At 44.7% G+C, this 27,027-nt stretch overlaps 2 protein-coding genes across 4 annotated transcripts; one reads left to right on the forward strand and one right to left on the reverse strand.

Moving 5' to 3' along the window:
• Nucleotides 1-5,453: 5,453 nt before the first annotated feature.
• Nucleotides 5,454-13,226, reverse strand: LOC111846708 (gliomedin-like). The gene is made up of 10 exons (XM_023817182.2): nt 12,218-13,226; nt 11,068-11,119; nt 10,668-10,685; nt 10,386-10,475; nt 8,208-8,309; nt 8,001-8,114; nt 7,449-7,532; nt 7,239-7,364; nt 6,983-7,133; nt 5,454-6,834 (listed from the first exon to the last, which is right to left on the reverse strand). Exons 1-10 carry the CDS (start codon nt 12,572-12,574, stop codon nt 6,369-6,371), a joined length of 1,560 nt encoding a protein of 519 aa, XP_023672950.2. The 5' UTR covers nt 12,575-13,226; the 3' UTR covers nt 5,454-6,368.
• Nucleotides 13,227-20,404: 7,178 nt separating this feature from the next.
• On the forward strand, nt 20,405-26,655 carry LOC111846707 (aromatase). Of its 3 annotated transcripts, none has more exons than XM_023817179.2 (10): nt 20,405-20,486; nt 20,577-21,662; nt 22,107-22,257; nt 22,544-22,698; nt 22,850-23,026; nt 23,866-23,980; nt 24,153-24,264; nt 24,343-24,505; nt 24,869-25,110; nt 25,575-26,655. In XM_023817179.2, the coding sequence occupies exons 2-10, from the start codon at nt 21,398-21,400 to the stop codon at nt 25,809-25,811; spliced, it is 1,617 nt and encodes a 538-aa protein (XP_023672947.2). In that variant the 5' UTR covers nt 20,405-20,486; nt 20,577-21,397; the 3' UTR covers nt 25,812-26,655. The 3 variants fall into 3 exon arrangements, with proteins under 3 accessions (XP_023672947.2, XP_023672948.2, XP_023672946.2); XM_023817180.2 differs by having other exon boundaries at nt 20,452-20,715; nt 21,503-21,662; XM_023817178.2 differs by having other exon boundaries at nt 20,452-21,662.
• The last annotated feature ends 372 nt before the right edge of the window (nt 26,656-27,027 follow it).

Genomic DNA, 27,027 nt, shown 5'->3' on the forward strand with positions numbered 1-27,027 from the left:
CCTGTTAAATTACCGTGCGGAAGGCATTATCTATTTTTATGGCAAAAAAATTCTCCAGTTGAATTCCTCATGTACATTTCTGAATAATAAACACTAACGCTTCACTGGTTCCACAACACTCTGTTTTGGCAAGTATCAGATCTGTTAATGAGATTATGATAATATCATATCATGATAAAATGTTGCTTTGGATTGAAGCGTCTACTAAATAAATGGCATGTAAAGAATATTGTAATATGCTTCCCTATGAAAAGGCATTTGCTAATAAGAAACTTTTTATTTGAAGTAAAACTTTGGCCTAGAAACTTTTTGTGCAGCAACATTTTTCTGAGAAGGAGCCCACACTATCAGCAGTTTGCCATTCAGGTTTGAGTATTTGGACTAAAATTTGTACTTCATTTATGGGTAACCTGTGTATTTCCACTGTACTTTGAAAGTGCTTCCCAATGACGCTCTTAATTTGCATTTGTATTCAGATCATGACCTGCTTTGTCAGTGAGGCTGAAATGACTAGTTGCGAGTCATAAGGTCTAATATCTGCATGTGGAGAACCTCGTATGTTGTATTCAGTATGCTAAGGCAGTGTTTCCCAAGCCAGTCCTTGGGCACCCACAGATGGTCCCTCCCTGCTCCCTGACGAACAGTCCACATTTCTGGAAAAACGAGAACCGGAGAGCTTAAGGTGTAAAGCTCAGAAGCTCAGAAGGTCCTCAGGGGCCAAAATAGCATGATGCCCCAATGACTGAACATGCAGTTTAATCCATCTGCAACAGAACAGACACACTTTAGTTCCTTATGATCAGTAATGTTGAGTGTTATTGGGGGGGATTTGTTACGGAGGTGCTGAAAATGTCCTCACGTTAAACTAGTGGTGGGCACTGCAAACATGGTTCATCTCCAGGTGAGTGAGTCCTGTGATATCTGTGCTTGTAGGGTTGTGTTGGGTGGCATTGTGTTGGGTGGGGTTGCGTTGGGTGGCATTGCGTTGGGTGGGGTTGCGTTGGGTGGGGTTGCGTTGGGTGGGGTTGCGTTGGGTGGCATTGCGTCAGGTGGGGTTGCGTTGGGTGGCATTGCGTTGGGTGGGGTTGCGTTGGGTGGGGTTGCGTTGGGTGGCATTGCGTTGGGTGGGGTTGTGTAGAGTGGCATTGCGTTGGGTGGGGTTGTGTAGAGTGGCATTGTGTTGGGTGGGGTTGCATTGGGTGGGGTTTTGCATTGGGTGAAACTTTGTCTCTGGAAGTGAGAGCTGAAAATGAGGAACCTATTAGGCTCTAGCTCCAGCTGAGGCTTTCAGTCATAATTTCTATGGGTTTGACTTCATGTCCTGCTCAACACATAATGGTCAATATGGAACATAGAACATGTTCTATTTATGTGTCATGGGCACCCAAATATGTCTAGATGAGCATTACGAGTAATTAATGACAAAGTTAAGACTATGCTGAAATTTTTGTGTAATGATGAACAAATATGGAGACAGTACTAAAAATTTGAATGTGGTGTATTCTGCAATGACTCTTTTTAACAATAAGTTAGTATTGCCGTAAGATTACTGCTGAGATTAATGTTAGGATTGGTGTTAGCGGTGTGAAGTTAAGGTTAGTTTTAGAGTTTGGGTTGCCATCAGGGTTAGGATTAGCATTAAGGCTGTCTTGAGGGTTAAGGTTAGGCTTAGGGGTTTGGGTCAGAGCTAGGGTTAGGGTTACCTTACAGTTTACATCATGCAATATGCTTAACTGAAGTCACTCCATTTTTCCTGTATAAATGGCTGTATTGTATCCTTTAACCATTGCTGCCAACAGACTTACATTGTCTGTTAACAGTAATATATGTATTCTGTTTATTATATTTTTCATATTCTTTATTACAGTAATGTAACGGGCAAATATTTCACATATAAACTTGGCCAGAAAGTTATTATAGGAAACTAAGCAAAAGATTCTGGCCCTGAAAGAGCAGGTTTCCCGCAGAGCTGGGCTCACGGGATCATGGAATGCTAGCCTAAACCTCGGTGATAGTGTGTTACGTAAGCGCCAGCTTTACGCTCCCCCCCCGCACGCAGTCACAACAGCAGATACCACCCAGAAGAAGCAGCCCAGGGCACCTGCCGCTGCAGGCTGGGGGAATTATCATCCCCCCTTAGCTTAAGGCACTGGTGTAGACGGCCTCCCATGGGTCACATGACTGGTCAGGTGCAAGCTAGACAGCAGAAGCAAGTGCAAGAACTGGTTCCCCTTATTCAGAATCAGAATCAGAAAACTTCATTAATCCCAGAGGAAACTGCTCCTCTACTTGCGAATGAGATACGTTGAGAACGGCCGTTCGTAACTTGAAATGTTCGTAAGTCGTTATTCAACATCATTTTAAGGGTATACGCAAGTACAAAGAGCTAGGATGCTGGGAGTACGCACGTTACGCTGCTGCGCGGTGGGAGTAGCGGCCAGAAGCCGCACTAGGCGGGACTGGCACGCAGAAAAAAAAAAATTGATGTTGTGGACAGGAAACGGGAGCCCAAGGAACACAATTTGGACTGAAGATCTGGCGTGCATTCGTCTGACCATACTGTATACGTATGATCACTTACCAGATGCACAGCTTATGCGCTAAGAGTTTGAAGCAAGATGAGTCTGAACCAAATCCGGGCTGAATGTTGTTCAGAAATCGCTACAGATCCGTAAACTGGATCTGGCCTGTATCTGCACCACATTCACAGGTTAAGATTCAGATATTGCCCAAATGGGGCAGTGAGAGGCTCAGTGACGTGAAGTGAAGTGTCTGTGCTTATGACCTGAAGGTTGCTGGTTTGAACCCTGCCCTCAGTAATGGGCACTGCCTGTTAGCTGGCCCTGCACTGTGACCTGCTCCCCCCCCCCCTCCCCAAGCTATGGAGAGTGAGATGGGGTCAATAAAAGGGAAGCATTCTAATGTATGTGTCCTTGTGCAAATAAAACATTTTTGTTTGTTAAATGTGGCTCCAACTCAGTTTTTTCTAGACTGACTGCCGGCTAGTTCTGCCCCAGGATCCTCCCTTAACATATGTGGGTGGTGAGTGGCTCAGCGTGCTCAGTCTCTGTGCTTGTGAGCAGAGGGTCGCTGGTTAGAGCCCCAGCCCTGGTGGACTGGTCACATGTCTGCGGGCCCTTGAACAAGGCCTTTAACCCCCATCTCTGGGGATATGTCCTGACCTCCAAGCTGTGTAGTTTGTGAAGCAGATGCATTCAAGTGTAGCTGGAGGGGAGAAATAAATAAAACTTTTTTTATTAAAGAGTGTATACCAGGACCCTAACTCAGGGTCCTGGAGTAGACCTTAAGCTTTTATTTGCACAGTTATATTCCTCTTCACCCTCCCCATGTTGTTCCCCATAGCTTGGCATTCAGACAGCATGCAGCATCCCCAGAGATGGGGGTTAAAGGCCTTGCTCAAGGGCCCACAGATATGCAAGCAACCTACGAGGGCCAGGACTCGAACCAGCAACCCTCTGCTCACAAGCACATAGACTGAGCACACTCAGCCACTCAGTGCCCACATGTGTCAAGGTAGGATTCTGGGGCAGAACTAGTCGGCAGTCAGTCTGGGAAAAAATTAGTTGGAGCCACACTTCATACAAGTACATTGGGATGCTTCCCTTCACTGACCCCATCTTACTCCCCATAGCTTGGGGAGGTCACGGTGCAGGGCTAGCTAACATGTGGAGTCCTCTGTTGAGGCTTGAACCAGCAACCTTCTGATCACAGGCAGAGAGACTTAGCCCACCTAGCCACTCGCTGCTTCTGTTGGAGCCTGATCTGAATTTAACTTTTGACTCTGGTGCAAATGCAGTCCAGATTTGGTAACATTGAATGTAAATCTGACCCATATATGGCCCTGTTTCCAATCCAGAAAGCGGATTTGTACCAGTATTGGTCCATTGTCCAAAATAACACTGGGCCAGATCCGGTTTACACATCTGCAGCATTTCCTGAACAACATTTGGCCCAGATCTGGTTCAGATTCATCTTGCCATTTGGGAGTAACAGAGCTGGTCGCTGAGTGCTGAGGCGCATAGTATGTAAAACTCACCAACGCTCAGCTGACTCAGTAACTGCTGATTTCCAAACTTCCTCTTGCATGAACTCCAGCATAAAAACTGTGTGCTGGGACCTTCATGGAAAGGGCTTCCATGGCTGAGCAGCTGCATGCAAGCCTCACATCACCAAGCACAATGCAAAGCGTCAGATGGAGTGGTGTAAAGCACACTGCCACTGGACTCTGGAGCAGTAGGAACATATTCTGTGGAGTGATGAATCATGCATCTCTGTCTAGCGGTCTGATGGACGGATCTGGGTTCAGCGGATGCTGGGAGAACGTTACCTGCCTGACTGCATTGTGCCAACTGTAAAGTTTGGTGGTGGAGGGATAATGGTATGGGGCTGTTTTTAAGGGGTTAGGCTAAGCAGCGAAGGGAACTCTTAATGCTTCAGCATGCCAAGACATTTTGGACAATTCTATGCTTCCATCTTTGTGGTAATAGTTTGGGGAAGGCCCTTTTCTGTTCCAGCATGACTGTGCCCCAGTGCATAAAGCAAGGTCCATAAAGATATGGTTGATCACCTTTGATATGAACTAGAATGGAGATTGTGAGCCAGGCCTTCACATCCAACATCAGTATCTGATCTCACAAATGCTCTTCTGGATGAATGGGCAAAAATTCCCACAGACACATTCCACAATCTTGTGGAAAGCCTCCCCAGAAGAGTGGCAGCTGTTATAGCTGCAGAGGGGGGACCAACCCTGTACTGATGCCTATGGATTTATAATGGGACGTCATAAAAGTTCCTGTAGGTGTAATGGGCAGGTGCCCCAATACTTTTGTCCATATAGTGTATGTACAGTACTGCAGTAAGTCAGATTTTCTACAGCGAAATGTTGGATGTTACATCGGATTTTCAACAATTTTTGATTTTCAAATTTGAATCCTGCAAGTTAATTTTAGGTAGTACTTTCATGTCACAGATATGTAAAATATTGCAGCATTGCCGCTAAGATCCTTATTATAGGATTTAATTTTTATCGTAATAATACAAACAATATTTCCTCGACAAAACACACTCCAGTCTCTTTCCATGATGATTACCAAGGCCTTTCTTTTTATATGTAAGATAACGGTAAGAAAACCAAAAGATAATTCATGGTACTAAAGTTGTCCCAAGGAGCATTACTACGTCACATTAGGATGTAATGTGTCTGAAGAACAGGAGATAAACTGTGATTTTGAGCACCACCAGCCAAAGCTATAGGAATGCACTGTTCAGCACTGGTCTGGAGAGCCGTCATGCCCAAGATGGATGTTTATGTTAGGATGAAGTGTCCTATGATAAAGATTAAAGTAATTAGAAGATCAGTGATGGGTGCAGGTCTGAAAGCCTCCAGAGTATTTGCTAACACTGTCTATGTTCCTGGATAAGCTGTGAAAGTCTTAGGTTGTCAAATAAAATGTTTATATTTTTATATTGGAATATATGCAAATGAACAGTAACAATAAAAAATTAACAGGGATTTCTTCTGTTCGCCAAACAGTTACCGATATCTTGTTGGACGGCTAGATGAACACCGCTTCAGTTCTCAATCCTCTCCTCAGGGGCACCTCAGCCATTCCATGCATTTGTTACATTTCACCAATAGTTCACTTAATAAATAAATTTAATTAAATAACTTTATGAGGTATCGATTGGCGTAACATGGTGTGCTAGCGGTCGAGTCAACAAATTCATGGGTGTATCGGATGGTCGCTGCAAATACAAGGTTGCCTTTGGGAGAGGTTTTGGAATGGCTAAGCTAACACATTTTGACAGACATAAAATCACAGTTTTACACCAACTTGAAGATCATTTAAACACAATTCCCTTGACTTTGGCACAGTATTGTTTGTTGGGGAAAAGCAGAATGAGGGTCATGAGGGAACAAGGCATTCAGACAAGAGGTACCCCCCCCCCCCCGAAAATCTTGGGTCCAACTGTCAGAGTTGTTCTGGTGCTAATGCTGGGGAAATGTTCCCAGTCAGGATGAATGTGTGCGTCCCTTGTTTAGAGAACAGTCAATGAAGGGTGTATAATTCGGTCTATGGACAATTTAACATTGTTAACTGCCTTGTGTTTAGACTGATCGTGTTACGAATGTCCCACCAATCTGTCTCAGAGGCTCCCCAGTTTTTATCTGCTCGTATTTCTTTCCCATATTTTTGACTAAAATTGTACTTTAATAAACGTTTTACCAAAAAAAAAAAAAAAAAAACTTTTTTCTGGTTCAAACTAACATTTGGCAGGGATGCTTTTCGAGGGAAATGATAAAATGAAATACATTTACTCAAATTGTGTGAGAGTACTGACTGATTTCACTGGTCTGAGAAAAAATGCACTTGGTACACTCTCACGTAGCCACTGTCCCAAACATACAGATGCCGATTCTTCGGACTGTAGGACATCATAGCCAGGACGCCGCTCGATGATCTGAATTCAAGGCTCACATTTACCGGCTTCCCTTTCAGCAAATCAAAGGCGAAGATGACCTTGGTGTCCTTAGCATCTGTGATGTAGAGAACACCACAAGCTACGAATGCATTACCAGCCTTGGCCCTGGGGTAGGACGTGTTCACAGACATACTGACAGAGAAGCTCTTCTCATCCAGTTGGGCCACCACTATGTTTTCATCAGTACTTGAAGCAAATATAAGCCACAGTCCATTTTCATCAACTGCCAGCTTGAAGTAGGTCTTAGAGTTGGAAAGGAGATAGGTTAGGCTGTGGTAGAGGGCATTCTCTATGGTTAGGGTGTGTAATATCTTGGTTTGAATGTGAAACCTGTTAAAAAATGCAGAGTGAAGAAATAAGCTCTAAATATGTTCAAGATTATATGATATGCACGATATTTAGTTTAGAAATTTAATTTGTAAACTCAAAAAGCCCAGTTCTCAGGATACATTATTCCACACGCAGCTCCGGCACTTACTTGGCGATTTTGGAGGTCCCAGCAACATGGTAGTAGATAGAACCATTGTGTAAGACGTGGCCACAGCCCTGGAAATACTTCTTGAGATCTACAGGGTTGCTGGTGTTGTTCTGGAGAGCTGCTATGCTCTTGTACTCCTTTACCATCCGACCTGACGTGAACCAAGCAACAAGCCACAACACACAGGAGGTACCGCACATGGTTTGACATACATGCAAACATCATGGAGAGAACATTAATGAGTGTAGAAATGTACCTGAGAAATGCTCTGCAACCCAGATGTGCTCATCATCTTGCAGTGCTGTGTCCTGCATCCATGTCCCGAAGGTGTTTGCCATTTTGGTGATGTTTCTGGGGTTGCTTATGGATTTAATGATGCATTCTATCAGGTGAAAACAGAGCTTTCAGAAAGAAGGCCAGTGCATAACTGTGACTGAAACCACACTTAAAATAATGGACATTTTACCTGCTTTCCTGAAAGCTGCCTCTGTAAGACTTTGAGCCACTTTTCCAGAGAGGGTATCGTCATTTGGGGCAGAGTGAGACAAACCTGAGGCCATAACATTGCTGTAATCTCAGTCATTGTGGCTTTAGATGGCTTAAAAGAACAGTGGGGAGCCCTGGTCCATTGATGCTCATAGAGTGTGGTGGTTTTTGTTCTATCTGAGAGCATTTCTATAAGCTTTGTTCTAAGCTCTTGATTGCATAGTGAAGGTATTATTAAATTAGAATCAAGGTTCACCTTTCAACTCCAGCTTTAAATCAGTAACTAAGAGCAACATAGCAAAAAAACAAGGCAGGTATTGTACTATTCCATGAAACAGAGCTTGCCAGCCCTAGTGCAAAGCCTTTGCATTAATATTCCTCTCTACATCGCTGAGTTCAAAAGAGAAAGAAACTTATTTATCTTATTTCTTATTGAGACCTGCCTCAGTCATACAGCAGTATTGTTAGTTTTACTCTTGTTCAGCTATCAGTTTCAGAAACAGTTGTTGTCTTGCTCATCAGAGCTCAATACCCTGTTGCAACTTGTGCCTGCTGCTCCGGATTCGGGGTTGGCCAGGTGGGCCGGGGGGTCCTGGGGGACCGATAGGACCGGGAGCTCCAGGTGGACCGACCGGACCTGGGAGGCCTTTCGGGGGGCAAGCAGAGGTTAGTTGATTACACAGCATTGCTCCTCATTCTAGCTTAGCGATTTCATGCCGCATGCTCTTTTTGACCTGACCTTCTATGATGACATCGTTTGAGATCTCTCCCTTTGCTCCTGGAGGCCCACGATCACCCAAGTCTCCCTTTTCTCCTGGGTCTCCCTTCTCACCCACAGGCCCTGAAGAAGAAGGTACCATCCAATAGATCTGTGCATGGGGCCATGTACATTTATGACATTCTGATAATGAAGATCCTAATCAGACCCACTGGTTTGATCTTGCTTCTGTTACCATGGACCGTTTGCACCCCATATTTAGAAAACGGCAGGGGTGTTTGTCAATATGCATACTTGACTGTACTTGTGTTCTTGCATACCCGTTTTACATCATCTTCCATTGCCAAAGACCAGTTCCAAAACTCAAAAACAAAAGTACAGAGGATGGTAAAAATGCTTGGATGTCATTCTTGCCCCGTCCCAAATATCAAGGATACATCAGTTGCATCCTCGCCAAATGAGACCAATCCCATGATTCATTGCACCCCACATTCTTGGAAGGCAAGTTAGCAAGACTGGTCTTGCCAGGTCCTTAAGTGCCATCTTTGCGTTCTTGGTATCGAGGAACAGTCATTGTAATTCTCACTACCATTATGGACAATGCAACATAAAGCTGGAAGGCTTTTGAGAAGAAACTGGTCAGAAAGTGCAGCCATGAAAGATGTAATAGACAAAAAGCAAAATTTTATTTGTAAGTCTACCCCAACGCTGTCACTCTTCTGAAAACTAGTCCATAACTTCAATAAGAAACATGATCATTTGATGGTTAAACAACTAAGTTCAGGCTCAATCTTGTCAAAGTGCTTTCTTTAATGGTCTACCATGCCTTCAGAGGTCCCATTCTTTTCACCGTTCTTTTGCTAATGAATCGAATGCGCCAACCTCCTGAAGAATGTGCGTGGGCTGTTGGGTGCTGAGGTCATCGACAGAGGAATGTCCACTCATGCACTCGTGAGCGGTTCTCCTGCCGAGCGACGCCTGCCAGCAATCTACCATCACACAGCAGCCCACGTCTGGCAGAATGTAGACGGAACGTGGGGTGAGGGCCAGAAGGGCCTGGGAACATCACAGCTCGCCACCTTCTCATCAGCTCTGCGAGTCACCAGGCAAAGAGCACAGCCTGACTTATCCTGCGTAAATGCTTTGCTGGAGCCATCTGGACAATAATGGCACCCAGTTACACCCTGTACATCCAGGAAAAGTTTGTTTATCTTTTCTGAGTATTCAAGATAAACATAGGGCACTCATCCTACCATACCTGGTGGGTGACCCAGGCCAGCTTCATTTTGGCATTGTTGTCCAATGTCTTTGTTATTGCTAGGCTCAGCGAGCGGGGTGGCCAGGAAAGAGCCCAGTTGGGAGAAATTAATGCATGCATTATGGGTTATTACCGATTAATGCATGGGGTATGGATTAGTAAGAATTATAAAATTTGGCACCCCGCCTCCAGCGTACTTCACCACCGGCACCCTGCCCCCTTTCATACTTCACCACCGGCACCCTGCCCCCTTCATACTTCACCACTGGCACCCCGCCCCCTTTCATACTTCACCACCGGCACCCCGCCCCCTTTCATACTTCACCACCGGCACCCGCCCCTTTCATACTTCACCACCGGCACCCCGCCCCCTTTCATACTTCACCACCGGCACCCCGCCCCCTTCATACTTCACCACCGGCACCCTGCCCCTTTCATACTTCACCACCAGCACCCTGCCCCCTTCATACTTCACCACCAGCACTCTGCCCCTTTCATACTTCACCACCAGCACCCTGCCCCCTACATACTTCACCACCAGCACCCTGCCCCTTTCATACTTCACCACCGGCACCCCGCCCCCTTTCATACTTCACCACCGGCACCCTGCCCCCTTTCGTACTTCACCACCGGCACCCTGCCCCCTTCATACTTCACCACCGGCACCCTGCCCCTTCATACTTCACCAGCAGCACCCTGCCCCCTACATACTTCACCACCGGCACCCCACCCCCAGCGTACTTCACCAGCAGCACCCTGCATACTACTAACTTAGTTATTCCGCCTGGCTGTGCATCATCTGGTCCCAGTTCAGGGATTATGCACAGTGGTTATTGCTGCTATGGCTTGAATAGCCACCTTATCTACCTGGTTAATGGCATTTACTGAAGCAGTGAGTGGATGAATGAGCCCGTAAAGCCAGATGCTGCTCCATAACCCACCTCTCCGCCCACGTCTGCCCTCAGCTCCAGGTTCCCCTTTTGGACCTGGTGGCCCCAGGTGTCCAGGCAATCCATCAGCTCCACGAGGTCCTGCAGTCCACACACACATACATACAACCACAGCTATGGCACACACTTTGGGGGTGAAAAACAAACACACACCCCCACACCAAAGTATGACTTTCTGAATGTGGGGCAGCATGTGAGCCCCACCCTCTCATCCAACACTCTCTATATTTGTTAGTGACAGTTGAGGTTCTCTTTTCCAAATATATCACTTACCTATTGATCCAGGGGGGCCTGAAACGGAGGAGAATAATGTCAGAAAAGGACTTGTATTTCTATCCGTGAAGGCATCCACACTCACCATCCACCTTCCTTTCTTTTAAGTCAAATATTTTAACACTAATTAAGAGTAATTATTGAGAAGAAAGGGGTAAAACTTCACTTGACGGGGCACAAGTAACTTAGCGACTCAGTCACTACTCAAATACAAATTAACAAATATAGTAACTGTAGGAAAAACATGAACAATTATGATTAATTAATGATGAACAAATGTGGGATCAGTACTTAACTAACATTTAGTTTCTGGTTAATTAATACATTTAGTAATAGTGTACTACTACATTATTTGTGCACCCTCAATAAGTGTAAACAAGAAAGGGAACAAATGCTGTACCTGTCAGACAGATTCCATGTGTACTGTTACACAGATCCACCAGCACTTTGACCTACAAGAAGGGCAGTGAGGGGTAAGTCTGTAATGCACTCATCTGAGTAATCAAACATCTGTATTAACCTTCTGTTATTTGCATAGATGGGTATTAAGGTGAGGGGTGGCACAGCGGTTAGCACTGTTGCCTCACACCTCTGGGACCAGGCTCCGTGTGTGGAGTTTGCATGTTCTCCCTATGTCATTGTGGGGTTCCCCTGGGTATTCTGGTTCCCATACACACAGTCTATAAACATGCAGAGGTGAACTGCAGTTTCCAAATTGTCTGTAGGTGTGTGAGTGAGCCCTGCATTGGGTTGGTGCCCCAACTTGGGCTGTTCTCTGCCTTGTGCCTGTAGGCTGTGGACCACCTAGAGGACAAATGGATGGATGGGAATCAAATTTGGTGTGTATTTACTCATTAATTTGTGTACTTTTAGCATGGCATGATTCACAAGCATCCAAGTCGTCGCTAGGATCCTTACATTAGCTAGCGGAAGCGTGTTAAAAGTCTGCTCAACAACTGAGCACAGTCACTGTTACAGGATCAGCTCCCAGTGCAGCAGATCGGATCTCCTTCACTGCTGCACCCGTGACCTCTGGGTTCACAAGTGGACATACGGCTACTGAGATATATGCCAGACTCGCCCGATCCTTCTGCAGTGCCAACTAAGACCACCTCTTATCTTGTTTATCCAAAGCCGCGGGGTGCAATGCGACAGTATTTCCCGGTACACTGACTGATTTTGCCAGCCTGTGTTAACGCCAGATGCTGATCACAAAAACTAAGATAAGTCTGCGCCTGTGTTAATATCACAGCTTCATAACACTGTTGGCCTGTGATCTCTTTGATGTCAAACAAACAAATGTAATACAGGTTAAAAGGTTCTTATATATATATCCTTCAAATTCATATATCCAACATACAACCGTAGAACACTTCAACTTTCTTGAATTCCGACACCCCCCCCAAAAAAAATATAAAAATAAAAAAAATCTGATGAGGTAGTCTTGTATCAAGATAAGAGACAACTGATTAAAGCCAGCGAATAGGTAATCTCCATATAATACACGCTAAATATACGGTACATATAAAAACGCGTTTGCATGAATTTACCGGAACCATGGAGTAAGTCATCATCATCATCATGTCCTGATTCTCCGTCCTGTGAAGTCCGCTCGAACTGCGCCGCTCGTGGCTCCGTTTGTCACGGGAGTACTGGTGTCGCTCTGCCTGCTGGTCGGTGTGGTGGCGGGTCACCTCCGTGCGGAACTCCACCACCGCCCTCTCCAAGAGCTCCTGCATCCGCGCGTCCAGCTGGGAGACTTCGGCGGAGAACCGCGTGTTCCGGTGGAGCACGAAAAGCAGCCCAGCGGTGTGAGCCGCTATCAGGACACACATCGCGAGCAGCAGGGCTCGTAACTTCCATGACAGTCCACTATTACTTTTGTCATCTTTACTGCCCAGCAGCATTTTATCGCTCGTTCACCTAAGCAAATAAATAAAACTTTTAATATAAGCTTATATTAACCGAAATATCTACTTTAAACAAGGCAGATTTTTATTTAAAAGGTAAATCAAAGTTTATTTTGTGGTTATATGGTTTCTAATCGAATGGAAAGGCACTTTCAGGCTTGCTGTCGTCTGATTTATATGCGGTGGTGCCCATTTTCCAGAGTGAGATGTGGGCTGTTTTTGCATAATGCACATTCATATAACGAGCGGTGAAGGGGAAGAGGTTGAATAGGACACGGTCTTGGGGCAAAATTCGAAATTACTTCCAGAACAATGGTTTTGTTATGGTATTTTAAAATTAGTGAATTGATGTAACGTTTAATGATCAGGTCTTTTTAAGGTTACCGTAATAAGAAAGCAAGCACATCGCAGCATTAAATCCTGAATAATTCACAAATAAAATATTTGAAATACAGCGCACTCGTATCCAATAATAAAGCTTTCACGTACTTAATTCAAATATTTTCTAATTGAAACGCTGGCTTGTGAAATATTTACTTATTAGGAACAAACCGGTGGGCTTGATTTAATCTATAGTTGCCCATGAAACAAAATCGGGCACATAAATATTATGCAATTCATTTAATTTTACATCATGGCTTCACAAGAGTGTTTTGAATTAATAATCAGGAAAAGAACTGTGTTAATTTGAAAGATAATATAATAATATAACTATAGCACTTTATGTAAAAGACCTATAAAAGACCTATTTTATTTTTTAAATATAATACGATAATGATAATATCTCGTTTCGGTATTTTGAGCATATTCATTTTTGTGTTTATACATTTTTCCTGGTGTACTGCCAACTAAAATATTATCACAAACTCTTGAAATGGACTTTAATCATAATGGTAGGAACAGTGACGAATAATCATAGAAATCAAACTCCCTCGGTTTTTTCCCACCTATACTTTACCCGAATATGTGCATAAAAAACATGCATGCATTGCTGTTTTTCCCCCAAATAATATATAGCCCTATAGAATTCCATACTGTAAAATTACTGTAGATGTAGGGTGTAGTTTTAACAGATTTGTAATTCGTGGTAACAAGCCATTAACATCTAAAGAAAAGTGAATGTATTAATGTCAAGGCGTAATTCTGCTTTGTTTTAGTAGTCTATACGTGCATACGCCTTGTTTTCGCAGCAGCACATCCCCAAACGCAACCTCTAACAATAAAGGTCAGATGAAATAGACCGTTTTATATCTGCGCGTTCTTCCCCTCGACACTGTCCGGGTCGCGCGGTAATTCCGGACCTGATCTCCCGAATCATTTTGACACGGCTCCGCTCGAATTAGCGCTTTGCGCGGACGTGTGTCGGAAAGCGAGACCCTGGTAGGCAACCTGCCCCGAGGATGTAGGTCATTAGCACTCAATGCATCGGCAAACGTCTGAATTTTCATTTAATGAGGGATGGCTGGATTAGCACATACTGTGCCGTCCTTCCAGCGCTGTATGTCAAGGAATGACGCTTATGTGCCTTAGTACTTTATGCACGTGTGGAGGATAACACATACCATGAGCCCCAGTAAAATCTCACATTAAGCTTTCAAAAATCATATTGGTAATGGGGGGTGGGGGGCCTGTGCCCCAGTACAGCTGTATGTCCAGCAACACGCCTGGAACAGACAAAAGTATGAAATGGGCAAATTCACGATATCATTGTCTATAGATGAAATACACTTTTGCCTAAGGAACTTTTTAACATTAAACGTCCCTTATAAATGATGAATAAAGTGTAGAATTCTATGGTAACTTGGATCTGAGAATGTATTTAGTAAAGCGAGGGTGAGGGAGTGCTACAATATCTACTTGTCCGATGAAAACACAGACAGAATTGAGAGGGAATGAATCCTGAAAGTGATGAAATGGCAGGAAAGTGCCTCAGTGCACATGCTCAGATAGCACAGGCCCAGGCCGCCAGACGCACTGAGAGCCTGAAAGGGAGCCCTGCTTCCACTGTTTACTCACGTCAGCAGCCATACAGTGAACAGGTGCCACTGAACACCGACCTTAATGAACAAAGGCAATTTAACTCCGTCTGTAACATTAAACTCATCTGTAAAAAGGAAATCGCGGTGATACCTCCATCTGTCAATGTTTTGGTATATTCCAAGAGAAAAAAAAGAAACATGAGTTTAGTCCAAGTTCACTCCTTGTATTGTCTATGACGTGTGACAAAAGGAACCAAACTGAAAGAACACACAGACTCACCCTTATCTTTATCAGAGCCCAGTGGCTGCTTGGGGGGGAATACAGCACAGTCTCGGAAAAAAACACATGGGGGTTAAAGTAAGAATGAGTTGATAAGTAACTAAGCAGCAATCCGACACTGAGCAGTTAGCGGGTGTGGCAGTGGGTACTGCAGTGCTTAGGGATGGTTCACTGCTCATGTGGCAGCAGTAATGCCTAATCCCCACAGAGACAGGTGTAGGGTGAGAAGAGGGGAAACATCATTTGCACAAAGTTTTGTAATAAAATGTGGATTTGAGCTGCTGGGGCAGTGGACATACACTAAACTCCATGAAAATCATAATTTGAAAGTTCAATTTAAAATGTAATTCAAATTTATTTATACAGTCCATTTTCACAACATTACATCGTCTCAAAGTGCTTTACAGTATCCCTGCCCAAAACTCCCAGAGGGCAAGCCAGAGGGGACAGTGGCAAGGAAAAACTCCCTAGAAGGAAGAAACCTTGGGAGGAACCAAACTCAAAGGGGGAACCCATTCTCCTGGGGCTGGCAGAGGAAGCCCAAACCCTAACCAGACCAAAAGGGGGAGCCCATCCTCCAGGGGGCAGCAGAGGAAGCCCAAACCCTAACCAGACCCAAAGGGGGAGCCCATCCTCCAGGGGGCAGCAGAGGAAGCCCAAACCCTAACCAGACCAAAAGGGGGAGCCCGTCCTTCAGGGGGCAGCAGAGGAAGCCCAAACCCTAACCAGACCCAAAGGGGGAGCCCGTCCTCCAGGGGGCAGTAGAGGAAGCCCAAACCCTAACCAGACCAAAAGGGGGAGCCCATCCTCCAGGGGGCAGCAGAGGAAGCCCAAACCCTAACCAGACCCAAAGGGGGAGCCCATCCTCCAGGGGGCAGCAGAGGAAGCCCAACCCATAACCAGACCCAAAGAGGAAGCCCTAACCCTAACCAGACCCAAAGGGGGAGCCCGTCCTCCAGGGGGCAGTAGAGGAAGCCCAAACCCTAACCAGACCAAAAGGGGGAGCCCGTCCTCCAGGGGGCAGCAGAGGAAGCCCAAACCCTAACCAGACCCAAAGGGGGAGCCCATCCTCCAGGGGGCAGCAGAGGAAGCCCAAACCCTAACCAGACCCAAAGGGGGAGCCCATCCTCCAGGGGGCAGCAGAGGAAGCCCAAACCCTAACCGGACCAAAAGGGGGAGCCTGTCCTTCAGGGGGCAGCAGAGGAAGCCCTAACCCTAACCAGACCCAAAGGGGGAGCCCGTCCTCCAGGGGGCAGCAGAGGAAGCCCTAACCCTAACCAGACCCAAAGGGGGAGCCCATCCTCCAGGGGGCAGCAGAGGAAGCCCAACCCATAACCAGACCCAAAGAGGAAGCCCTAACCCTAACCAGAGCCAAAGGGGGAGCCCATCCTCCAGGGGGCAGTAGAGGAAGCCCAAACCCTAACCAGACCAAAAGGGGGAACCCGTCCTCCAGGGGGCAGCAGAGGAAGCCCAAACCCTAACTAGACCAAAAGGGGGATCCCATCCTCCGGGGGCAGCAGAGGAAAGTGAGTGTTCAGTGTTTATTTTTCAATATTAAGATGACTTATGGTGATTTTACTTATGTCCTCAGTTCATTACAAAGGATCACACCTTATACAGTATAAATAGCTGAGACCAAAGAGGGTCATACAATTTAGGAAGAGATCTAAGTACCCGGTATCAGAACTAAAAAACTCATCTAACATAATCTATTCAGCCAGCTTATGTTGAATTATTATAAAGTTGATATTACTAAAGTTAACATGAAGCGTGTCCTATTGTTAGTGTTAAGTTAATTGCAAACAATTAACAGCATTAATGTACTCAGTGCAGCGCCCCAGGGAATCGCTCGGCATCACATTTATGTCAGCCAGTCGTGTGGCGCTGCATTTATGTCAGCCAATCGTGTGGCGCTGCATTTATGTCAGCCAATCGTGTGGCGCTGCATTTATGTCAGCCAGTCACGGACAGTGGAACAAAAGAAAAAGACCACCTCGGGGACCTTGCGCAGGTGGTGTGCCGGAATGGTGATCACTGTGGTGACTACAGCTCATATTACATCCAATTTCTATGACATCAGTTCTGATGATTCTGTTTGAAGGCTTCAGATTTTGTGCTACTTGTTAGCACAAGGAGATTTGGGATGAGCAACAAATGTTATTTTAATCCTACAGTACCAGTCAAAAGTTTGGACACACCCACCGATAAAAAGGTATATTGGTACTCTACATTTTAGAATAATTATAAAGACATCAATATTATAAAATAACATATATGGAATCATTCACTGACTAAAAAAGTCTTAAACAAAAAAAAGTAATAATTTGTTGGGGGGGCAGCTCTGTAGGTTGGGAAGGTTGCTGGTTCAAATCCCATGGTCGGCAGAATGATCCCAGCATTGGGGCCTTGAGCAAGGCCCTTAACCCCAATCACTGGCTGACCGTACTGTCTCCTCTACGCCAGTTTCGTGAGGTGGCCTCCTGGGATGCTTTTCCAGCCCTCCTGAAGAAGGTCCCACATATATGCTGAGCTATCATTGGCCGCTTTTCCTTCGCCTTCTGGCCAAAACCATTCCTACGGTGTTTATGTCAGGTGGCCAGGTCATATGATGTGGTACTCAATCACTCTCTTTCACAGGGAGAAACATGGGCCTCTGTGGGGAAGGCCTCTATGCCAGGGATCAAAAGGTTGCTGGTTCAAATCCCATAGAAGCCAGAATGGTCCCATCACTGAACCGTAACCCGATTACTCCAAGGACTGGCTGGCCCTGCTCTCTTGATTTGATGTTGCTTTGAATAAAAGTGTCAGCCAAAATAAATAAATACCATGTTAGACTCGGGGACTGTACTTGATAATGTAATGGCTTCCGTCAACAATGATTGTTTCTGAATTAAACTTCTGAACCGAAATGCCCACATCGCCTAAGGCAAAGCCTGGTAGTTAAAGCCACTAAAGGTTCCCAATGCAAATCAAACGAAAGGGACACGTTAGGTAGAACAGAGCTAGATAAGATTTTAACAACTCTGAGCTATTAGTTAAGTTCTCCCCAAGCGAGCTCGATGGGCCGAATGGCCTCCTCTCGTTTGTATAGTTCTTATGTTCTTAACATAAAGGAGCACTAGGGGTTCCCCTGGTGAAAGGTTCCCTTCAGAAAAGTGTTGTCGGAACAAAGAATAACAATATAAATGCAAGTTGAATTGATGACTTAAAAAACTGAACGAGTACGGCAATAGCAGCTGTTCTGTACGTGACAGCGTAATGCCTAACCCTTGCGGTGCTGAGTTGTGTGATTTTCAGATGAAAGGGTCTTCACAAGCATAACAATTTTGTGGTTCTAGGGGAAGGACAAGATGGGAGGCCCGTTCCAGTTCCATTACAGAATGTTTGGGATCAAAAAAAAAAAGTTCCAGAACAAAACAAATCTTTAATTCATTGCCTTCTTTGCATTGTGCCTACAAAGCTGTGTGAATTGGATCATTGTGTGCTGCTCCGTCTGTTTTTGTACAGTTACTGTTATGCAACTAATTTTCCAGCATGACGGAAGTAAAGAAACACTAAATGAAATACAGAATGATGATTTGTCACAGCATAGAATCGTTCAGTGACGCTAGAGATGGTCGTCCCTGCAGTGAATGGAGCGCCATTATATCCAAAACACATGGATTCTTCATCCCTTCTTTACACTTCCTGTATCATCTTCATGTAATGACAGGAACATTCAGATTAACTGGCAGAAAAGAGTAACTCTCGACATGCATCACATTTAATTAAGTGAACGATTTCACATAGTAAAAACAATAAACGTAAAAACTAAAAGAAACAGAAGCTGCTTATTTCCAAATTATCCAACGCAAGTTAGGTCATCTCCGTCATGCTAGCTGCAGTACAACACAGCAGCACAATGGTATGTAAAAGTCAAATGTAACTACAGCACCGCTACATCTATAGCGTTTACAAATTAAGCACAACACAGATACAAACGATGCTCTGTATAGCACAGCTAAACATAGATTGCTTTAAATAGTGGAATTGGCTTAGTGTTTTTCTTTTGAGCATCTGTTACCCTTATGTAACTAGTTACTTGCTACAGGTGCATGACGCTGAACATGGTCCTTTGAATGGCAGGCTGCTATTGCTACAGAGACTCAGTGTCATTATCAATATGGTTAGCCAGACAACCCAAAAGAGGCTACATTAATGCACATTAGCTGACGGCAAACATGACAGCTAGACAGGATAGAGCACTCAAGGCCCGTGATGGGTGCATGTCTTACTGCTCGTTCATACACACGACGTCTGGGCCACACCAGCCGTTATCAGGGTCACGGTTTGCGCACGGATGCCCGCTTGAGCCCTCTGGATTCCTTCCCCGGGCGTGTGGGCGTCGAGTGAATTTGCAAGTTCTTTTACTCTGATAAAATAAAACAAAGGTCTTATGGTCAGACAAAAGACTTCTGTGGCAGACAGTTTTAATACATGAAACCAATAAGAATAATGTTACAGTATGACGGCTATATTAATGTGGTGAAATGTATGAGGGATAAACAAGCTCGTGCTGTCCACCAGGCGACTTATGTGAGCGCGACGATTCACATTTCACAGCACTGCTTTAAAATGTGCCTTTTGTTAAAGAATCATTCAGAATGAAGTTTCTCAATGAATTCCACTTATGTTCACTCAACAACTGTTTCTTGCTGGGGGAATGAAAGCAAGTCAAAGTGAGTCAGAAGGTTTGAAAATTAACCCTGAACATTAAACTCGAGGTTTCCTCATTTCCTCTATTTTTGAAAGGAACACTTAATATAAAACATAAACTTGTAACCATGCAGTGGAGACCAAGCGAGAAATGCGGCTGATGTAATTAAAGTCTTCAGTACTGAAACTATAAAACATTAATTTATATACTTAAGTTAATGATATTTGTGTCCTTTTGTTAGCTGGGTCTCCTTTGCCCTGATAACAGTGATTGACACTCTGGCCTCAACTGTGACACTTTTATCTCCTTCTCCCTCTTTTGATCATCATTATAAAATCTAGAGCATCGTCACTGTGGCAGCCCTATTAGCACCCGGCCAGTGTGATTTGGGGGGAGCCATGACCCATAGAGGCCACCCACTACTGGGTCTCTCACTGGTGGACTGGATCTTTGCCGACTTGGCAAATAGGGGGCGCTGTGTTTGTGCAATTCTTCCACAAGTTTAAATGTAATTTACGCAACACACACCCCTCGCTCCCCCAGGAGATAGAGAGGCAGGTCAGCAGAGGGATACATCCAACACAACACTTTTATGTGTTTTATGCTGTTGGCTGCAGCTGCTGTGTGGCAGTATGGTCTGGTTCTTTATTCTTAAGAAGACGCCATTCATGATTACTTGGGTCAAACTGACCCAGGCGTATTGTACGCTTCACAGAGCCCTGTTCAGCCAGCAAACATAATGGGGAGGTACCCCCCCCCCAAAAAAAAAAACGAAGGAAGCACTGCTTTTACGCTCCCGAAGATTTGGCTGGGTACAAGTCGGCTGGCAGGGTAGCGCTTTATTCTGGGGGTGTTTGCTTGTTAGACTGCCCCTCCCACAGAAGGAGTCCTGCATTATTGTCCCATTGTCTTGCCTGGGGAGGCCATGATGAAAAAAGATTAGGACATTTGATGGTACTTGAAACCTAAACTGTAGGTGTTTCCTAGCAACCGCTAAATTAACATCTTACAGCAGTTGTTTTTTTTTTTTTTTGTGTAATCCAGAACTAGAAGAATGCCGATTCACAAGGGGGAACAGCCCTGATGTCTCACATTGAAGACCAAGACTTAAATATTCAGAAGGCAGATTTGTTTTTTAGTTCTTGGTAGCCCCCAGCTCTGAGTGACAGCAGACAACTACAGGGTAAGAACCTTAACTTCCATAAATACATCCATCCATCCTCCAGCTGATTATCCAAAACTGGGTCATGAAAAACACCTTAACTTGATCATCATTGTTTTGCAACAATGTTTTACAGAGATCATAAAATGTGCCTCATTTCTGTAACTTGTTTTTCAAAATATATATTTCAGGGTGCTGGTTAAATTTTATAACCTTCTTTAGTAGCCTATATTGTTACAGCTGAGCACATAAATGAGGCATGCATTAAACATACTCAGGCTTCTAACCGAGTAGGTTTAAGTTGGAGTCCCAGATGTGGAGAAGGACAACATCTGAACCGAATGTGGTATGGTGGTTATTTATAACCGAATACAGGGGCCAAGTGTTGTATCTTCCAGATAAACGCGCGGAAAATTGACTTTCACATTCTTTGAAGAATAAATTAAAAGCGCCGTTTGACAGATGAAGACGCGCCAAGTCAGGGGTCAAACTGAAAAACTTTTAATGCAAGCGTGTTTTGGTTACACATGTCACAATATGTCCTAACTTTATTTTACTGTAGTATTTTCAAGGACAGCGTTTGTTGGAAGGTTCTTCATAAATCAAGGTTACTTCGGGTTTGTTTAAAACTCCGCTTTTTGTTTTGACTTTTGAATTACCCTGACCCGTCTATTAACCAAACTTGGCTGGATATAAGACTGCGATGCTAGCGAACCGGACAGGTGACACGGCTAAATCGGAAGACGCGACATACACTGTCAGTATGGTAGCGAATGTGCCCTCGCCGCATGTTGGACCTTTGAATCAGATACACCTGAGAGAGGCGACGATGGAGCTTCTGGTCCCGCTTCCACGCAACGCTACTCACGCAACTGCGGAGGTCATGACCGGAGCCACCGCCACGCTGCTAGTCCTGCTGTGCCTGCTGCTTGCCGCTCGGAATCGTGCACACAAATCCTCTGTGCCAGGCGAGTGATACGGATCACAACTGTTCAAGCTCATTGCTGGACGACAGAAGTGCAATAGTTTCACGCACCCATTCATCTGCATTTTATTTGCTATTTTCTTATTGCAGTATTAATATTTGGTTATTTTCTGTCACGCAGAACCGCTAAAATCACGTTTACACAGGTGTATCTCTCTTTGTATGCTTTCATAAATGGGAAGACATTTTATTACAAAGTGCTTCCACTTCTCAAAATTGTTTCACCGCTTCGCATTTCTGCTCTTCATATATTTCTTTTAAATCCTTCAATTTCAAGTTCCCGTCGAGAAGGTGAAAATCCTAATCTGAAATCTGCAGTCATTTAGGCTATGACCTACATTAGGCACCGCAGATAAATGTTTCTGAGGTCCGAAAAAGATGATGCACTAACTAGACTGACCCGCATTTCGTCCCGGCGTCTCTGTAGGTCCTTCCTTCTGCATGGGGATCGGCCCCCTTCTTACCTATTGCAGGTTCATTTGGACTGGAATAGGCACCGCTTGCAACTACTACAACGAAAAGTATGGAGATATTGTTAGGGTCTGGATAAACGGCGAAGAGACGCTTATTATAAGCAGGCAAGTACATATACATTTTTTCCACCTGCATCTCATGTAGCCTAATTAAATATTGCAACTTAATACAAATGCGAAGAATTACCATGAATCGGGGAAATCACAAAACCGAAAAAAAATGTTAACAAGCAAATATGGAACAATCTACTAAATACTCAGTAACTGAAGTCAAATTTGTCTTGCATTTAATTCTACGTGAAATCAATATATTACGGCAAGTCGCGGCAGATGAATATTGCGAATAGATAGGACGGGTAAGGTTAATGTAGGTGCGCATTTATTTGCGCAGGTCCTCGGCTGTGTATCAGGTTTTGAGGAGCGCCCAGTACACCTCCAGATTCGCCAGTAAACAGGGTCTGCAGTGTATTGGCATGGACGAAAGAGGCATCATCTTTAACTGCAACGTTACTCACTGGAAAAAATGTCGTGCATACTTTGCCAAAGGTACTTTTCCATTTTTCCTTAAATAAGTAGTGTTACAAAGTAACTAGGAGGACGAGGATGAAGAGAACCTGAACTTCCTTTTTATACGTTCTACTTAATTCACACCCCCATTCTTCGGTAGCCACTGTTAAACGCGGTCTCCGTGTAACAGCCTTGACAGGTCCCGGACTGCAGCAAACCACGGACATCTGTGTCGCGGCTACAAACAGGCATCTGGACCAGCTGCAGGATTTCACCGATGCGCAGGGTCAGGTGGACACTCTGCACCTGCTGCGCTGCATCGTGGTGGACATCTCCAACAACCTCTTCCTGAGGGTTCCGCTCGACGGTGAGCAAATTGATATCCACCCGTTAATTATGCGGTATATTTACAGAAAACTTTACCTGTTGCGAATTCATCCTTCAGGATTCCATAGGATGAAACTGTAAAAAAATTTGACAGAACTCTGATTAAATTAATTTTCTGACATTTACGCTTCAGTGGTACGTCAGTCGCTTGTCCTTATCTATTAAGTTCTACATTTAACTACTGCAGCATTGTGTAAACAACCCACACATTTGTACATTAGGATTTAAGAAATATTGTTGCTATGCAATTCCTAGTTATTAATATCTACTGAAGGGCTGACCCAGGGTCAAACTGAGGTAATAATCCAGATTTTCTGAACCCCATTGCCAGTGTAATCATTCCCGTATTGTATCGACTGCAGGGTTGCCAACTCTCATGCATCTGGCCATGGGCATAAATTACAGGGGGTTGGGGTTGTAACCCCCCCCCCCCCAATAATCGAAACCGGCTGAAACAAGCCTCCCCCTAAATGTTCAAACAAAAGTTACACCCTTGATCTGGCGTAACACTCACGCTTTCAGACTCTCACGCTCGTGCAAGAAATCTTCCAGCAAATGTATATTATTCCACTATAAATCTAAAGTTGGCTACATCAAAAGCGTTGGGGTAGTTTGCAAACCCTATGAACTATTTACAAGGTAATAAAACTGTTACATACGTATAAATGCATGTGCATATGTGTGCAGACTTGTCTCAAATTGAAAATCTCACGCCAGCCAGCTGATTGAAGTTGGCGATGCTGCTCGGACTGCAGATGTTGCTCACATCTATGCTGGATCCAACCAGGAAGTTCTGCTTTGTGCTTCCTTTGCTCTCAGGAAAGGAGCTGCTGTTGAAGATTCAGAAATACTTTGACACCTGGCAGACTGTGCTGATTAAGCCTGCCATTTTCTTCAAGTTTGAGTGGATCTATAAAAAATATAAGAACTCAGCGTAAGTTGCCCAATGTTCTCATTTTTCATTTCGGCAAGTGCTGTAATTCCTGTTTAATTTAGTGGTGCAACACTCTCCCAAAAACGCTCTAGCGCGGGATGATGATGAGGTCTGTTTCCAATGAATTTTTCTCGTCTTGTGTAACTGAATTTTGCTTTTCTTTTAATCACAGACAGGAGCTCCAGGATGCCATGGAGATCCTCATCGAGAAGAAGCGCACGGCTCTCCTCCAGGCAGAGAAACTGGACGAACTGGATTTCGCGGCTGACTTGATATTTGCACAGGTCAGTTGGTGTCCCCCGGCTCGGGCGTCCGCTGTACGATGCAGCCCGAGCTAATGTGGCGCCGTGCGTCCGGCACAGGGTCACGGCGAGCTGTCGGCGGACGACGTCAGACAGTGTATCCTGGAGATGGTCATTGCAGCCCCTGACACCTTGTCAATCAGCCTGTTCTTCATGTTAATGCTGCTGAAGCAGAACCCTGCCGAGGAGCAGAAGGTGCTGGAGGAGGTAGATAAAGTCGTGGGTAAGAGTCTTCATTCAACACGCCCGTCAGAGTAACATTAATGTTTACATGACAACAGTCAAATATGCTGTCAGATGGTTTGGGAGAAATGGGGCTTCAGTACTCAGGGTGGGCAGGAACATTGCTGAGTTATTAACTAGTTTAATCCATTTCTCATTGGTTACTTTAGCAGTGAGGTAATGTAAGACAGGTTTCCTGACCTCACTGACCTTACAGTCCTCATTACAGACTGACTAACCTGAGCTTTTCTGGGTAACCTGACCTCATGAGCCACATTCCTCTGAGCCAAAATGGAAAACCCACCCAGAGACGGTGCAGCTCCTCAGTGTTTCGAGTGTGATCCCTCTTGTCGTTAATCAACAGGAGAAAAGGCCTTGGAGAATGCGGACCTGCAAAGGTTGACAGTGCTGGAGAGCTGCATCAACGAATCGCTGCGCTTCCATCCCGTCGTGGACTTCACGATGCGCAGAGCTCTGACAGACGACATCATCGAGGGCTACAAGGTGGCCAAGGGAACCAACATCGTCCTCAACGTCGGCCGCATGCACAAGACGGAGTTCTTCCCCAAACCAAATGAATTCAGCTTGGAAAACTTTGAGAAAACTGTAAGTGGCATCCACAGGACTCCCACAAAAATCCAGAAAACAGTATAGAACCTTATTACTGTTCCACAGTAAAGCAGTATAATTATAAGACTTTGGAACAAGGTTTTAAAGTGTATCACTCATTATTCCATTTGTTCATCTTCCAACCACTTGGTTAGGGTCCCGGTAGGGGGGCTGGTCTGGAGCCTATCCCAGGCAGCACAGGGCAGGGGTAAACTCAGGCTTCCACAGCACATACAGGCTAACTTTCTATGGGTATTTTAGAGATGCCAGAAAGCCTAACTGCATGTCTTTGGGGTGGAGGAGTCCGCTATGACACGGGACTCAAATACAGCAGAGAGGCGAATGGAACCCCAGTCGCCATGAATATAATGGACATGGATAAAGGCATTAAACTGACTGCCTGAGCTGTTCTGTCTTTACCACACCTGGCCCTAAAGCATTGCACCCGCGTCACCCCCCAGGTGCCCAAGCGCTTCTTCCAACCCTTCGGCTCAGGGCCGCGCTCCTGTGTGGGGAAGCACATTGCCATGGTGATGATGAAGGCCATCCTGGGGACGCTGCTGGCGCGATACACGGTGTGTCCGCGTACAGGCTGCACGCTCAGCAGCATCCGGCAGACCAACAACATCTCCCAGCAGCCCGTGGAGGAGGAGCACGACGACAGCCTCAGCATGCGCTTCGTACCGCGCACCAAGTAGCGTCCCCGCGTCCCCGCTTTCAGTGTAAGGCTTCCTCTCAGCCCCTGCTTGGACTTTTATTCACCTTTTATATTGTACAGTGAGTTTTTTAAACATGTTTTGTAAAAATTATCATGTATTTTTTTCTGTTTTATTGGACATATCTCAGAACGACTTTCATAGGAGCAGAATCACGTGTAGAAGCATAAATACACAGCCAGCCCTCTGTACAGATGTTACAATGCTTCTCATTTTTACTTTAAAATCCACTGTTTTAGTACTTTGCCCTCTTTTCTACTTCACTAAATCAATGCACAATAAAGATAAGAATCCTGACATTTTTTTCTTTCAACCTTGTTTCTAACTTCTTTCACTGTATACGCCAGATGTAGTAATGTGTAGTTCATAGATTCACCAGCAGGTGGTAGTCTAACATGAGGCACGTTACGGCAGGAGCCTCAAATAAAATGAGACGGCTAAGCTAAATGCAGCATTTTTAAAACTGAATAACTTTTTTTTTTAATCAACACAGATAATGTGAATGAGCATGCCATGTGGTGAATACTAGCAAAGTATGAAAGACTTGTTACCCTGGAAATTTCAGCATCAGCATAGACATAAGGGGCCAGGAAGTAATGATTTTAATCTATTTGTGCACTTAAACAGTTCCACTCTCCTGCTAGCTGCTGGTAGGGTGGTCCCATGACTTCCTTCCATGCTGTTGGCATGAGGGAAAAGATTTGTTTGGAACAGACGAATCGTGAACTAAAAGGTAACGTGGAAACCTACATTAACAAATACTCTGCATAATGTTAGCAAATGGTCCAGACACTGATTAACAAATAAACTATTCTACTTGCATTGAGATCTGTCAGTTTTTAATGTGTTGTTTATTGTTTCTATTGTAGAATGTCTAGCTAACCATAAATGCATATATTGAATATATATATACCATTCAAGGTATGGTGATGCAATGGTTAGCACTGTTGTCTCATACCTCTGGGACCTGGGTTCGAGTTTCCACCTGCGTTCCATGTGTGTGGAGTTTGCATGTATTTCTCATGTTGTCGTGGGTTTTCCTCTGGGTGCTCTGGTTTCCCTCCAACAGTCCAAAAACATGGAGTTACCTATGCATCCATTAATTTTCAACAGTGTTAAATATGGTATTTAAGTGACAGAAATTTGGCTATGATTATATCTATGATCAGTACCCAACAAACAGGTTCCTTGCCAATTA

Source organism: Paramormyrops kingsleyae, chromosome 13 (assembly GCF_048594095.1).
Source record: "Paramormyrops kingsleyae isolate MSU_618 chromosome 13, PKINGS_0.4, whole genome shotgun sequence".
Taxonomy (NCBI): domain Eukaryota; kingdom Metazoa; phylum Chordata; class Actinopteri; order Osteoglossiformes; family Mormyridae; genus Paramormyrops; species Paramormyrops kingsleyae.

Excerpts from the sequence above, each read along its gene's own strand:
- LOC111846708 (XM_023817182.2), bottom strand. The coding sequence starts at position 12,574 with ATGCTGCTGGGCAGTAAAGATGACAAAAGTAATAGTGGACTGTCATGG. Across the intron at positions 8,310-10,385 it reads GGGCAGACGTGGGCGGAGAG|GGCCTGTGGGTGAGAAGGGA; the intron begins GTGGGTTATGGA and ends CTTCTTCTTCAG. Across the intron at positions 6,835-6,982 it reads GGGACCTCCAAAATCGCCAA|GTTTCACATTCAAACCAAGA; the intron begins GTAAGTGCCGGA and ends ATTTTTTAACAG.
- LOC111846707 (XM_023817179.2), top strand. The coding sequence starts at position 21,398 with ATGCTAGCGAACCGGACAGGTGACACGGCTAAATCGGAAGACGCGACA. Across the intron at positions 21,663-22,106 it reads ACACAAATCCTCTGTGCCAG|GTCCTTCCTTCTGCATGGGG; the intron begins GCGAGTGATACG and ends GCGTCTCTGTAG. Across the intron at positions 25,111-25,574 it reads TGGAAAACTTTGAGAAAACT|GTGCCCAAGCGCTTCTTCCA; the intron begins GTAAGTGGCATC and ends GTCACCCCCCAG.